The 16,033-nt window shown below is 48.7% G+C and overlaps 1 protein-coding gene across 2 annotated transcripts in view; it reads right to left on the bottom strand.

Annotated features, from left to right (window-relative positions):
- Positions 1–565: 565 nt before the first annotated feature.
- LOC146045753 (cytochrome P450 2D6-like) overlaps positions 566–16,033 on the bottom strand; it is a 47,995-nt gene continuing 32,527 nt past the window's right edge. The window contains exons 5-9 of one of the 2 annotated variants that reach the window (XM_083164799.1): positions 6,493–6,666; positions 6,009–6,153; positions 5,549–5,736; positions 3,887–4,028; positions 566–1,165 (exon numbers count right to left, since the gene is read on the bottom strand). In XM_083164799.1, coding sequence (XP_083020925.1) covers positions 978–1,165; positions 3,887–4,028; positions 5,549–5,665 — 447 coding nt within the window. In that variant the 5' untranslated portion in view covers positions 5,666–5,736; positions 6,009–6,153; positions 6,493–6,666 and the 3' untranslated portion in view covers positions 566–977. Of the gene's footprint in view, positions 1,166–3,886; positions 4,029–5,548; positions 5,737–6,008; positions 6,154–6,492; positions 6,769–16,033 lie in introns of those variants that run through there. The other variant, XM_083164800.1, reaches the window with a different exon arrangement.

Raw genomic sequence — 16,033 nt, 5'->3', positions numbered from 1 at the left:
TTTGAGAACAAATTTGTCCTGCGATCGGGTCTGAATTAGGCCCATTGAAAGCATCTAATACTTAAAAGGACTAATAATGTAGTATAAGAAAGTATTTAATGGGTTGTGATAAATTGCTGAATGTTATTATTGCTGTAAATGTAATGTATGTTATTAGAAATGTCAAATTAGGGAGTATTATAATTTAATAGAATAGTATTTACTTACTAAACGTTGTAGTTGACAGGCAAAATGTCGACACATTAAAGGTTGGCACACGGTCAAAAGGTCGACATAAAAAGGTTGACATTGAGCAGCATGTACCTCATTCTGAGATAGTAGAAACAGAGTGTGCAATTCTACTTTTGATCCAGCGCATCAGGATCAAATGCGGCAAAACATGGTGCAACTTACTATTGACTGTGACAGTATAGTCAGAATCGATAGCCCAAAATGCATCATGTGCACATCCTGGCTATTAGTACAATGGGATTACATATGTAGAAATGAGAAGCGAAACGCGTGAGTACCTTGTGCTGGTATCACAGTAATGATCGCAGTGTACAGATGTAAAGAAAAGCAAATGACCAATCATACAGGTTTATTTTATTTAGTAATCTATATATAAAAGGCTAACTACTCCTCACCTCTATGAGGTGAAGTACCGTCACTGACCACTAGAGACCAAATTACTCCTTTGTGTGTAAAAAAAAGAAAAAAAGAAGGCATGACAGAAAGTGAAAGCAATTTTTGCAGGGACACTGATCCGCTTCAACCGTGCTGGAAATGGAGAGAGGTAGTCAGAGATTGGATAATGGAATCTGTTGCTACAGTACATACATCTTGAGGATGCTTACGTTTTGTGTGGATCTCCCACAAAATGAGTAATAAATAGGCCCCATTCTCACACATTACACGTTCCCCTAGCCTATCATTGCCGAGTACATGTCAGTACTGAATGCTGAGCAGTTTCCTGAAGTCCGTTTCCATCTTTCTCCTCAGTTCTGTGTCAGGGGCTCCAGCCGCATCTGGTAACGCTTAGGAGTATGGGAGATTCCAAACACCGGGGTGCTGTCTGGAGGGGACTTTGGGTCCGGCCAACAGAGCTTGAAATGCGTCAGTATATTAGTGAAGAAGAGAAAGATCTCCATGCGGGCGAGATTCTCCCCGAGGCAGCTCCGTGGTCCTGAGGGGAAGGAGAGGAAGGGTCAGTGGGAAACATTGGATCTGCAATAGGGTGTGGTATAGGAATCCCGACAGTCATTAGCCCGACGTTGGGATCCCGACTGCCCGGACTCAGACAGCATGGTGAGCGCAACAAAGCCCCTTGCAGGCACGGTGGCTCGCTATGCTCGCCACCTATTCTATTCTCCCTCTATGGGGGTCGTGGACCCCCACGAGGGGAAATAGCGGGTCGCCGTAGGGCACCCATTTGTCGGCGTTTAGACAGTCGAGATTCCGACATCGGGTAAATGACTGTCGGGAACACTTCCGGCACCCCTGCAATATGTAGCTGTGGGCATAATTACTGTAAATCACATTACCTGCATTAGAGGCATCTATCACAAAGCATGGTACTTGTTTAGTTTCACAGCGGCAGCGCACACTACACTGTAGCTATGAATCTTGGCAGCTTGCCAAACTGCCTTAAGCTACGTTATCAGCGTAGCGCTGCCTTACTTCTGTAATCTACATTATCAGCATCCTATGCTGACTCCACGGAAGCCCAGCGCTGACAGGTCATTGTGGCACTTGTAGTTCCACAGAGAAACAGACAGCCAGCGTAGCGCGGCAGCACTTTTCTAAGCTACGTTATCAGTGTAGCGTGGCAGCAGCGCTATGCAAAGCTACGTTATTAGTGTAGCTGCCTTACTTGAACTATTTCTCTGTGGAACTACAAGTGCCACAATGACCTGTCAGCGTAGTGACTCCGCGGCAGCTCAGTCACTTATATAGTGTGGCGAGCCCAGTGAGGGGACGCGGAATACATGTGAAGTAATCCGCGTCCACTCGCCACGCTTCGGGCTGGACTATATAAAATTGACACAGTGAGATGGCAATGGCAGAACCGCACACTGGTCAGCACCTCAGCCCAGCAGAAAACGAATCTTATGAGGGTGACGAAGGGCAAGTGGCACCCTCTAAACCACTGTGCTGCCCTCAAACTGACCTTTTTGCCACAGGCCCTGATATGGCTGCACCACATCCGCTCCCTAATAGAGAGCCTCATCGGGTGCCCATTGGGGCAGGTCTGGGTCTAAGGCAGGAAATGCTGCCCCTGAAGAAAAGACACTGCCTCCTCACTCTGAGTAAAGATAGTCAGCCTCTCTGCAGCCATCTCTGTGATACGTCTGCCTCTCACAAAATACAACAGCTGACTGACTACGTAGACTGACTACGCAACAGCTGACTGACTACGCTAACCGCATAACGCTCTGACTGACTACGCTAACCGCGTACCGCTCAATCTACAAGCTGACTGACTTAGTCGCGAGAACTAGACGCTGTTTCCGACAGTGACGCTAATTCTGACTAGACGCTTTGAAAACTAGACGCTTTTCAGTAAATACGATGACTACGCTACTCGCGTAAACAGTACTGCCTACGCTGACTACACTACACTACTTCTGACTGACTGCACGCGCAGCTGATAACGTAGATTACAGATGTAAAGCAGCTGGCGAGCTGCCAGAATTCTGATTACGTACTGTAGCTGAGAGAAGTAAGGCAGTTTGGCAAGCTGCCAAGATTCATAGCTAGAGTGTGCGCGCGCTGCCGCCGTGAAACTAAACAAGTACCCAAAGCATTTATATAGCAAAATATTATGCCAGGCAATAATTCAGTGATGAGGGAGCTGATGGCGGAGGACAGAGTTGGACCGGGGGGCCCAGGTGCCTGGTAATTCCAGTGTGGGCCCTACTACTTCAAGGATCTGCCCCTTTCCATGGGTGTGGCTCAGTGGGCCACAATCGGGGGGGGGGGGGGGGATGCAATGACTGAAATTAGGGTGTCTGTCATCCAACAGCTGCTCCTTTAACCTCCTTTAATAAATGTATTTGGAAAATTGTGCATCTGGTGTACTTCCTGTTCTGCCCTGAGGGATTGCTGCTATGCATGGAAGGATCTTGTGCTCCTCCACCTTATTGTACTCATCATGGGGGCCCCAGCAGACTTCCAGGATGGGAGATCGCATGAATGTGGGGGGTGAAAGAGGGGAAAATTGAGTAGGACACCCAAGAAGCAGAAGTGAGGGACAGGAGATACGATAATGTAGAAAGGTGGGGTGAGAAGGAACCCTGGTGGGGTGTGTATGTGTGTGTGTGTGTGGGGGGGGACGGGGGAGGGGGGGGGGACACACCTCCATAAGCTCAGTCTTACACAAGTCCTTCCATACTATACTGTAGAACAAATATTACACCTGAGTGCTTGGCCAATCATAACATTAGTATTCAATCAACTGGATTTTGTTTGCCAGTAACCTGAGTAATGTGCAGGCATTATTGGCTGACCCAGAATTGGGCGTGTACATCTATGGCCAACCTCCCATTGTGATGAGCCCATTCAATTCACTGCCTGACCAATCAGATTAATGTAATCTGGCCATCTACAAACAGGACTTAACTGTATATTACATCATCCAATAAGTGTCAGTCATATGGAGATCAGCATGTGGTTAGCTACTGATTATATTTATCAATATTATATTAATTTATAGGGTGAGATTTAATAGGATGAGAGATTCAGAAAGTGAGAGATTCAGTGAGAAATCGCCAGTTTTTTTTTTAAGTGGCAATCATTTACACTGCAAAATCAGTTTATTAATAGTAATAATAATAATAAACATTATTGTCCAAGCATTATGCAACCCCCCCCCCCCCCCCCAACCACCCCCGTTGCCCTGTGTTACCTGCAGAGAAGGGCAGGAAGGAGTCTACCTTCGCCAGCTCCCCCTCATTGGTCAGGAAATTCTCTGGATTAAACTCATGCGGATATTTCCACTGACTCTCGTCATAGTGCAGTGAGGTCAGGTCTGTTATAATCAGCGTTCCCTGGGTGGAATAAGGTCAGACCAGTAATGGAATGTAAGACAATTTCATAGAATTTGGCATGTCATTTGTTGGTAATGTCCACTACATATGTGTATTGTATGCAGAAATTAGGTAAAATGGGTTTACATTAGTATTATGCATATTGATAACTGTCATACACTGTATACCATACTCTGTGATGGAGAGGGAGACATGGGAGTCCAATAGCTAATTAGCACTTAATGATTGCAATACAGGTGAAATACCTGCAGGTCCCCAAATCCAATGAAGGCCGAGCAGCTGAAGCTTGAAGACCCATACACAGTAGAAGATTATCTTTCCAATCTGGCTGGTTGGAATGAAAATCTGGAAATTTCTGGGAACAAATTACAATCCACCGTTTGCTCCCAAACGCAGGAAAATGGACAAAAGCCGTCATCTGCATAAAGGCCCATACACACTAGAAGATATTGGCACCAATCTCAGAAAGGGGCTTCTGGTGTGTATGCCTAATATCTTTAACAATGTGCCCCCCCCCCCCCCCCCTTAATTGCTAACGATATTGTCATCTTCCGGACATGCAGGTCAATCTGCCAATATTGCTCATGCCGTTTGCACCCATCGTTCAGTGTGGATGCACAATATCTTTCATGATCCGCTCAAGGGAAATTGTTCAACAATATCTTTCCTCTTTCATATCTTCTAGTGTGTATGGGCCTTAAATTGACTAATTTGTCTGTAGGACCAATTTGTGTCTTCCATGTGTAGGAGCAAATGGACAATTGTCATTTGTTTCCAAAAATGTCCAGATTTTTATTCCAAGCAGCCAGATTGGAAAGATAAACATTCTGGAGGCCATATCTCCAGAAGGATAGAAATACATTAGAGACTGTACAAAGAAGAGCAACTAAAATGGTGCATGGCCTACATCACATAACTTACCAGGAAAGACTAAAATATATTAATATGTATACTTTAGAGCAGAGGGAAAGGGGGGACATGATAGAAACTTTCACATATACCAAGGGCTTTAACAAGGTACAGGTGGGAGACATTCTTCACAGGAAGAGGAGCAGCAGAACACGAGGACATGCACTGACACTGGGGGGAGGAAGGTACAGGTGGGAGACATTCTTCACAGGAAGAGGAGCAGCAGAACACGAGGACATGCACTGAAACTAGAGGGGGGAAGATTCAGTGGAAATTTGAGGAAAAATTACTTAACAGAAAGAGTAGTAGATAAGTGGAATAGCCCACCATCAGAGGTGGTAGAGGCAAATACAGTAGTGCAATTTAAACATGCTTGGGATAGGCATATTGATATCCTTACAAAGAAATAAGGATCAAATATGGTTTGAGGTAACATGTTTAAAAAAGGGGCAGACTAGATGGGCCATGTGGTTCTTATCTGCCATCAAATTCTATGTTTCTATGTGTTACATTTTTTGGACCGAATAGTCCCTTCTACTGCTTTGGTATAAAGCTCTTGCCACGTCTAGTTACCTGATGCCAGCCTTGCCATTTATATAATTGTTGCTCACCTTTGGGATGGTATAGCCATTCAGCTGCACATCCTTGATGGGGGAGTGAGCGACCCCTAGTGGCACGATGGTGGCAAAGCGTTGGACCTCTTGCAGCACAGCCTGAGTGTATGGCATCCTCGCTCTGTCCTCATAGTCTAGATGCTCTCTGTCTTCTCAGACTTTATTTATTTCCTCCCGACACTTATCTGACAGAAGAGAAGTTACATTGTATTACTCCTACCAGATGCACAGATAAGAAAGCTGAAGCTGGCCATACATCTACAGATCGATTGTCAGATTGGGCTGGTTGGAACAAAATCCTGGTAATGGATGAGAGCAAATGACAGTTGACCATTTGCTTTAAAATGCTGGAAAACTGCCAAACTGCCATTCAGATATTACCAGGTTTTTGTTCCAACCACAGCCCAATCTGACAATTGATCTGTAGATGTATGGCCACCTTAAGAGTGTTCCGTACCCTGAATGTCTGAATACATCATCATGTACAGGAAGCACCACTCCAGACTGGCCGCCGTGGTCTCCGTTCCAGCAAGAAATAAGTCACCCACACATGTGAAGAGATTCTCATCGCTGAAGGTGGACTTGTTACCGTCCTCCTGCTCCTGGATACAGTACAAGAGGAGAGACCAATAGTAGTCATTGCAGAGCCAGGGAAGGCTGCCTAGCAGTAAGGGGGGATCCAAATAAAGGGTTCAAAATGGCACTTGTGATGCAATGGGTGGCATGTGCAGCATTAAGAGCATGCAGAGTTGATAGTGCATGCTTTTGCATGCAGCACACAGATACTGAGTAGATGTTGTTGAGGTAGAAGAGCCCTCCTCCCAACTATATTTAGGCAAAACTTGCTGCCCCTCATTCTTAATTATTAGAAGAAAATTGCACTTTCTAGTTAGATTTACTCCTAGCTTTACATGCTATACATCATTGCATTGACACTATACCTTATCCAGCTCTTCGAGGTAGCAGTCTATGTAGTCTCTGGGCTCTCCGGGTACCCTGGTTATCTTGTGCTCCTCCAAAACTCTTCTGAGGAATCCAAAAACAATTTCTACATTTCTAAAAATCTTCTGGTGCGGTAACGGAAGATATTGAACGAATCCGAATGCATTGTACAGCTGCAGGGAGGAACCAGAGACATAGTCATATATTCATGTGTAGGAAATCCAATATATAGTATTCTACATTGTGTGTCCAGCAGCAGAAAGACTCCGCCCCTCCCCTCCCCTCCCAGCTCTCACTGGCTGCCAGACTACCAGATTCATATGTACTGGCAGATGCTCAATTAGTTAAGTGATATCACACAGGTGCCTGCAAGGGAGGGGTAATCTTGAGAGGAAAGAAAACACACTTGGGGGTAATTCTGTACTGATCGCTAAGCAGCAGTCGTTCGCTGCTTAGAGAGCGACTTAACGGCAAACTAGCAGCCGCTAGCAGGAGAAATCTATCGATGGTCGCCGACCATTAAATGATTTCTCCTACCTTTGCAAATAAGTCAGTCTGGAAAGATGGGGCTCTGAGGCGCTGGGACAAAGACGGCTTGTCCCAGCACTCCCCTGAGAACTTCCAGCGTCTTCATGGGGATGTCCATAAAACGCTGGGCGTTCACCTGGTCTGGACCTGTGTCCGCCCCCAGCCTTCCCTGAATCCTGAGTCATCCCCTTTGTTCACCGGCAACACTGTGTTATATCAGTAAATAGGTTTAAATCTACATGATAATATAATTCAGAGATCTTGGTTACATATATTTGTAAATACAGTATATGGGAAGCCGCAAGCCATTCGTCAAGGCCTCTCTGAGTATTGGGGGACCCGTTTGCTATATTTAGGTTTAGGGTGCGGCACCTCAAAAATCAGCATACGCCAGAAAGCCCAGAGCAGCACTCCAGTGAAAAAACTAAGTTGTTAAAAAGTGTTAAGGCCCATACACACTGGGCGACTTTGAGCTGAAAGTCGTGTGATAACCACGAGTGTAGAATGAGGTGCGTGTTCTTACCGGTGTCGCCGCTGGAATAGTTTCTGCTTCTCCTTCTTCTTGCGGATTAATTGCAGGCAGGGAACAGAGGTTTCTTAAAGGGTTAACGCTTTTATTGCACAGTATTTCGCAGCCTGCGTCTCAAATCAAACAGCAAGACATGCACAATAACAATTGAGGTATAACGTGTCTGGTTAATTAAAACAGAAAGGAATCGCTACGCTCTACGGTCCTGGCCGTCAACTTCTTTAGAGTAAAGACTATACTTCGCCTACAACTACTAATGCTATAAGTCTATCTAAACTTCACAGCTGCATGAATCAGTGTAACACATCTAATGATTATTGCATAGACAAAGTAAATAACAAATCTCACTATCGCATCAACCACAGTGACAGGTACATGTAATTATGACATAGATAACCCAGTAATTATTAAACAGATAACATGGGATTATTATTGCGCAATAATAGGTGTTCTTTTTATAGTGCACTTAAGAATCCTAACGATTACTGCAGTAACTCTTTAACCCTTGTGATCCTGTGGTAAAACATATCCGGGACCCGGTAACACAGTCCGGCCTAATTTCTCAGTCTATGGCCATAGGGTACTTGTAATCCACAGGGGGGCGTAATGATCCGGCTCACAGTTGGGTCTCAAATGTCCCGAAGTACTTGGGAAGGCCCAGAGTCAGTATCTAGTTATCAAGCAGGGTGCTGCTTGTAACTTGGGGAGGAATCGCTCCGTTCTCTCTCTGCATAGGGATGGGGCACTAAAGGGGTGTTCTTACTCAGTCCTGCGTGGCTCCTAGGCAGGGAAGGTAGCAGGGGTAATTTAGGCTCAGTCTATAGACAGTTCTTATATGAAAGTGTAAGTGCCACTCTGTGCTGCAGATAGGGGTGCAGGACGCTGCAGGGGACAAACAGGCTGGTCTGGCTGGAATGCAGCCACTCACCCTCTCTCAGTTGTCAGGTTGGTATGCGGTGGACTGGAGTGCTGCTGTGCCTCTCTGCGGCTGTCTGCTTCTCCACGTGTCAGGTTGGTGCGCGGTGGATTGGAGTGCTGCTGTGCGTGTCTGCGGCTGCCTGCTGCGTCGCGGGACCCCTCTGCGCCGTCTGCGCACTGTTGGCTTCCCCTGGGGGCGGTCTGTCCCTCTCTTCCCCGTCCTTTTGCTCTAGCAGCCCGGGCACACACACGCGTCCCGTCCGTTTCTCTCTGCGCACTCCTCCTTCCTCTCCCCGTCTTTCGCGCGCTCCCCTCCCGGAAAATCGCGCACTTCACCCCCACGGGCTCATGGGGGATGTAGTCCTCTCGCCTCCCAGCCTCCAGCCGACTGCGCATGTGCGGGGCTCCGATAGGGAGACGCACAGCTCTGCCGTGTTCCCCGTCGGTCTCAGTCCCGTTCAGCGTGAACGGCTTCCCTGCTGCGCACAGGTATCACATTCTTCCCTTCTGAAATGTTTGCATGTCCCCATGCAACTATGCACATCTTCCCGTACATTAATACAAAACAAACAGTAGGTTTAAATACGGTATTTCTGACAGAGAATACAACACGTAGCCTCAACTGTAACTTTTACACTCTAAGTCAATCATTATAATTATTCTCTAAATCGGAGGGGCTTAACCCCTCGGGTGCTTCGGATGGGTCTGCTGGACATCTGCTCTGTTCCGCCTGTACGGAGTGACGGCCCGAATTCCTCTGCCTCCCTTCTGTCTTCTGCGACGACACCGGGTGATGCCATTGGAGCTGTTTCGCCCCCCCAGGAGCAAGGGGAGGGTCCTCCCATGAAGAGTAGGAGGTCTGTCGGGTCTTGCAGAGGGTGGATGGGAACTTGTGTCGACTCTTCTTCTGTATAGCTGAGCCCCCCTTCTTCCGACCTCGTTCTGTGACGGCATAATTTGAGTTGGTTCCGATGTACCATCTTGAGCGCATGGCGGTCACTTCCCTCTCTCTCTATCCGATACACCACTGAGTCGGTGTCTGGAAGATGTACGACCACATAGGGTGTGGATTCCCAGATGGGGTCCAATTTGGTGCTTCGTCGATTGTCTTTCTTCCAAACCCGATCTCCCACGCGGAATGATTCAGCCCCCGCATCCTGATCGTAGCTTGTCTTCTGCCGATGGCGGGCTGTCTCCATCCTTTCTTCCACTACTTTCTTCGCCAGATCAATCCGATGTTTGTGGTCATTTACCCAGTCGGTCTGTATAGCTTCAACCCTCTCAGGGAGAGTATTGAGCTCGAGGTCGGCGGGCAGTTTCCCCATTCTTCCGAACAGGAGGTAATACGGGGTGTATCCAGTCGAAGCGTGTTCCATGTTATTATACATATACGTTAGCTCTGGTAGTAGGGTGGGCCAGTTCAGCTGTTCTGCCGAAGAGAGTGTCCGCATCATCCCTATCAGGGTCTGGTTCGCCCTCTCACATAACCCGTTGCCCTGCGGGTGGTAGGGGGTGGTCCTTAACTTCTTGCAGCCGGCCACTTTGCAGAGTTCGCTGAACAACACCGATTCGAATGCTGGGCCCTGGTCAGTCAAGATCATTTCTGGATATCCGTAGGGTCGGATAAAGTTCTTCAACAGCTGTTCAGCAGTTGTCTGAGCTGTCATATCCCTCACCGGTACAGTCACCATGAACTTGGAATAGTGGTCGACTATCATCAGGGCATACTGGTACCCTGCGTGGCTCGGCCCAAGCTTGACATGGTCTAGCGTCAGGATCTCCAATGGCCGCTGACTGTGGATGGATTGGAGCGGTGCTTTCTGTCCAGGCCGAGGGTTTCTCTTCAAGGCGCAAGCCTCACACCGTTCGATCCACTCTTCGACGTCTGCCTGTAGGTGGACCCAGAAGAATTTCTTCCTGATGGCAGTCCCCGTCTTTTTGATCCCGAAATGGCCAGAGTGTTCGTGGTATGCTTTCAGCACCACCGTCCGTTGGGAATGGGGAACCAGTATCTGACTTAGGGTGCTGTGAGTACATGGGTCGATGCTAGTCCGGACGAGTATCCCTTGGACGATACGGATCCTGTCTCGGTGCCTCAGCAATCGGACCAGTTCTGGGTCAAGCCTTTGTCGCTCCTCTTTACTCGGGGTCTTGCCAGAGGCCAGAAGACGTCTCAGCTGCTGCAGGACTGGACTCTCCTCTTGGATCTTGGCCCAATTCAGTTCTGGTTGTCTAATAATGTTGCTAGTTACGGCAGGAGGGATCGCTTCGGTCTGCTGGGCGGCCACCAGGCTTTGTTTCGCAGGCGGGGGTCCGAACACCGGGAGTTCAACTTCTTCCCACTCGTCTTCGATTGCCGGTTCGGGGCCCCTGGGGAGTCTAGAGAGGGCATCTGCGTTAGCGTTTGTCTTTCCGCTCCTGAATTTGATCCGGTACTGAAAGTTTTCCAGTCTGGAGACCCACCTTTGTTCTAGCGCTCCGAGCCGAGCATTCTGGAGGTGGGCCAAGGGGTTGTTGTCTGTATAGATGATGCAGGGTGTCGCAGCCAAATAATCTTTAAACTTTTCGGTCACTGCCCAGATCAGGGCTAGTAACTCCAGCTTGAAGGCACTATAGTTCTTATCGTTTCTTTCCGTTTGTCGCAACCCCCTACTCGCATATGCGATCACGCGCTCCTTCCCTTCTTGATCCTGGGCTAACACAGCTCCCAGCCCCTGGGTACTGGCATCGGTGTACACTTTGAATGGAAGGTCGTAGTTCGGATAGGCCAGTAGAGGTGCTTCTGTGAGTAGACCTTTCAGTCGTGTGAACGCTTCCTCTTGCCGGTCAGTCCAAGTGACAAGGGCGTTCTTCCTGGTTTCCCGGCCTGGTGTACTCCTCAGTAATTCATGTAGCGGGGTCGCAATTTTGGCAAAGCCCTCAATGAATCTTCTGTAGTACCCTACGAATCCTAAGAATCGTCGCACATCGCTGATGGTTCTCGGGGTGGGCCAGTCTTGTACCGCTTGCACTTTCGCAGGGTCAACTTCTACTCCCTTAGGGCTGACAACATGGCCAAGGTATTGTACACTTGTTTTGAGTAAATGGCACTTAGACGGCTTTAACTTGAACCCATAATCAGCCAGTCGGTGGAATACCTCTCCCAGGTGCTCCAAATGTTCCTCGTAGCTCCTGGAGAAGACGATGATATCGTCTAAGTATAGGAGTAGGATGTCGAAATTCCGTGAGCCCAGGCAGTACTCCATCACCCTCTGAAATGTTGCCGGGGCGTTGGTCAGCCCAAACGGCATCTGGTTGAACTCAAACAGCCCCATTGGAGTCGTGAATGCCGTCTTCTCTTGATCCTCTGGGGCTACCGCGATCTGCCAGTAGCCGCTGGTGACATCTAATGTGGAGAAGTATGCTGCTGATTGGAGGGCGGCTAACGACTCCTCAATCCGAGGGAGGGGGTACGCATCTCTTTGTGTCACCGCATTCAGTTTTCTATAATCGACACAGAAGCGGAGGCTGCCGTCCTTCTTTTTGACCAGTACTAGGGGTGCGGCCCACGGGCTGCAGCTATCTTTGATCACCTCCGCTGCCTTCATTTCCTCAATCATCTTCTTGACAGGTTGGTATAATGCCGGAGGGATCGGCCGATGGCGCTCTCTTATCGGAGGGGCAGCTCCGGTTGGGATGTGGTGTTGGATATTTTTCACGTGTCCATAGTCGTTAGCATCTTTGCTAAAAGCCCTCTCATACTTCAGTACAAGTTGCAATACTCCCGCCTTTTCTGCCTCTGGTGTATCCTGGTCCCCTATTTGTAGTTTACCCCACCAAGGGGGTTCACGTTGACTTCCTGGGGCGTCTCCAGTAATTGTATTCTGTCGAATCGGAGTAGGTTCCGTCCCAACTATATCTTGGAAGTTCACTTCATAAATTTGGGCGATCTTTGTGAATCTGGCTATTTTGATAGGGTGATTGTGCGGGTTCAGCAGCCTTACCGGGACTCGTCCTTGCGTCACGGTTACTAATGCGCGGGCTACCACAAACTGTTCCGACCAGTTTTCTCTGTTCCTTTCAATAATGGCATCATAATTTCTCCCTCTCGGCCCAATCTTTGCTTTGCACCAGAGCAGACTTTCAGAGTTCGGCGGTAACAGGACGGTTCTTCGTTCGGCACTTCGGACGGCCCCGATCTCGCCCTTCTTATCGGCGAACCTCTGTTGACTTTTCAGGACACGGATGGTATGTTGCAGTGCTCGCCTCTCAATCTGATTTCTGCTGCACAGTTCCTGTTTCAGCGTTGAGATTAATTCTTCAGGGCAGTTTCTGAGAATATTCATTCCTATTATGACAGGCGGTAGTCCCTTATCTTCAACGGTCGTGATCAAGCATCCTTGATTGGGCAGCTGGGTTTGTCCGATTTTGATCCCAGTCTCCCAATATCCACAACAGTCGATACTCTGCCCGTTGCTGGCTAGCAGGTTCAGCCATGCCGGCGGTGGTGCCAGAATCTCTTCTTCTCTCCAATGCTTGGCGAACTCAACCCATTGGACAGTGGTAACCTGGGATCCAGTATCTAGCAGGGCGGGTAAGGTGACTCCATTAATCTCAATCTCAATCGTGGGGCATTGGCCTATATATTTCGGCAGCCATTCCTGGGGTGAAGGACCTATTGCTGGGGGTTCTCCCGACGGTTGGTCCTGGACCTCGGGAGTTCTTCGTTTAAATGTTCGGGTTGTCTACAATTTCGCTCAATGTGCCCGCTTCTCTGGCATCGCCTACATACCGGCCTCCCTTGTTCGTCGAATCGATCTGATGGGAGGCGACCGGAATTCCACGGAGTATTCCTCCATTCATTACTGTATCGGGGTTCCCTTTCCATTCTCCACGGTCTCGGTTGGGGAGGTGTTTCTTTTAGGGCTCTCAGTTCTCGGCAGAGGTCGGCCATCCCTTGAGTCAAATTGGCGATCTGTCCTTGCATTTCTGCGACTGGGTCTTTCGCTGCGGTGGCTTGGGCTTGTTGCTGAACGGCTACTTCAGGATTCACAGCCACTTTCCCTTTGCTAGGCTTGTCCCCAAAAACCTTGACCGCCAGTTCCTTGAATTTGGCAAAGTCTATGGGTGCTTCTTGTCGGTGTAGCATCTTCAGTTGACCCTTCGTGTTGTCATCGTATATCCCATCCAGGAACTGGTTCGTCAGTGTCTCGTTCTCTGCTATGACTTCGGTGGGGGTGCACTCCTTGATGGCTTGTAGTGCCTCTTTCAGTTCCACAGCGAATTCTCGCAACGTCTCCTGCGGTTGTTGCTTCCGAGCGTAAAATTGTGTCTTCAGTTCTGATAGCGTCTTAGCGTCAAAGATCGTTGCCAATTTGTTCAATATCGCTGTCGCTGATTCTTTTTGATCTGCTGCCCACGATTTTACTTCTCTCTTAGCAAACCCCTTCAACTGTGCCATTAGGATTTCGATCTTCTGTTTTTCATTCAGGCCGTGTACGTTGAACAGGGTCTCTATCTGGTCCCTGAAGTCGCGGAATCCGTCGGGTTCTGACGATCTGGTCTCTCCTGTATAGGTGGGGAGCCACGGTGCTCCGAAGTAGTACGGCATGTTGATTGTCGCCGGAATCCGTGCAGTAGCGTCGCTTCCTCCAGGTGTATCACCTTGATCCGTGCTCCGCATGGCTTGCGGGTTTCCTTGAGCTTCCTCTTGCGACATCTTGACCGGTGCTGGGTTGGGTTTTCTCCGCTTCTAGTGTACGTATCCTGTTCGTCAGGCGCCAAATGTGATAACCACGGGTGTAGAATGAGGTGCGTGTTCTTACCGGTGTCGCCGCTGGAATAGTTTCTGCTTCTCCTTCTTCTTGCGGATTAATTGCAGGCAGGGAACAGAGGTTTCTTAAAGGGTTAACGCTTTTATTGCACAGTATTTCGCAGCCTGCGTCTCAAATCAAACAGCAAGACATGCACAATAACAATTGAGGTATAACGTGTCTGGTTAATTAAAACAGAAAGGAATCGCTACGCTCTACGGTCCTGGCCGTCAACTTCTTTAGAGTAAAGACTATACTTCGCCTACAACTACTAATGCTATAAGTCTATCTAAACTTCACAGCTGCATGAATCAGTGTAACACATCTAATGATTATTGCATAGACAAAGTAAATAACAAATCTCACTATCGCATCAACCACAGTGACAGGTACATGTAATTATGACATAGATAACCCAGTAATTATTAAACAGATAACATAGGATTATTATTGCGCAATAATAGGTGTTCTTTTTATAGTGCACTTAAGAATCCTAACGATTACTGCAGTAACTCTTTAACCCTTGTGATCCTGTGGTAAAACATATCCGGGACCCGGTAACACAGTCCGGCCTAATTTCTCAGTCTATGGCCATAGGGTACTTGTAATCCACAGGGGGGCGTAATGATCCGGCTCACAGTTGGGTCTCAAATGTCCCGAAGTACTTGGGAAGGCCCAGAGTCAGTATCTAGTTATCAAGCAGGGTGCTGCTTGTAACTTGGGGAGGAATCGCTCCGTTCTCTCTCTGCATAGGGATGGGGCACTAAAGGGGTGTTCTTACTCAGTCCTGCGTGGCTCCTAGGCAGGGAAGGTAGCAGGGGTAATTTAGGCTCAGTCTATAGACAGTTCTTATATGAAAGTGTAAGTGCCACTCTGTGCTGCAGATAGGGGTGCAGGACGCTGCAGGGAACAAACAGGCTGGTCTGGCTGGAATGCAGCCACTCACCCTCTCTCAGTTGTCAGGTTGGTATGCGGTGGACTGGAGTGCTGCTGTGCCTCTCTGCGGCTGTCTGCTTCTCCACGTGTCAGGTTGGTGCGCGGTGGATTGGAGTGCTGCTGTGCGTGTCTGCGGCTGCCTGCTGCGTTGCGGGACCCCTCTGCGCCGTCTGCGCACTGTTGGCTTCCCCTGGGGGCGGTCTGTCCCTCTCTTCCCCGTCCTTTTGCTCTAGCAGCCCGGGCACACACACGCGTCCCGTCCGTTTCTCTCTGCGCACTCCTCCTTCCTCTCCCCGTCTTTCGCGCGCTCCCCTCCCGGAAAATCGCGCACTTCACCCCCACGGGCTCATGGGGGATGTAGTCCTCTCGCCTCCCAGCCTCCAGCCGACTGCGCATGTGCGGGGCTCCGATAGGGAGACGCACAGCTCTGCCGTGTTCCCCGTCGGTCTCAGTCCCGTTCAGCGTGAACGGCTTCCCTGCTGCGCACAGGTATCACAGTCGCTCAAAACATCATGTTTGAGTGTACAGTATTTCAGCTCAAAGCCGCCCAGTGTGTATGCCCCAGCAATGAGCGGTGCTGCGTGCTCCCACATCATTGCCGGGAAAGCTGTTCATCTGCTGGTATGCTCTATGCAAAGCCGTCCGCACCCCCGCTGTCGGCTCCGGGCAGGGGGGAAAGCGGCTCAGCAATGAAAACGATCATCGCTGTCCATACACGCTCGGCAAAGTCGCCCAGTGTGTATGGAACTTTAGTGTTAAGAAGCCGGAGATATATACAGAAAGTGATACAAAAAGGATGAATGGAATATATATATATATATATATATATATATATAT

This window comes from Crinia signifera, chromosome 11, assembly GCF_055691185.1.
Source record: "Crinia signifera chromosome 11, ASM5569118v1, whole genome shotgun sequence".
Lineage (NCBI taxonomy): Eukaryota > Metazoa > Chordata > Amphibia > Anura > Myobatrachidae > Crinia > Crinia signifera.
Note: the sequence above shows the minus strand (reverse complement) of the source record. Positions and strands in the feature narration are given on the sequence as shown.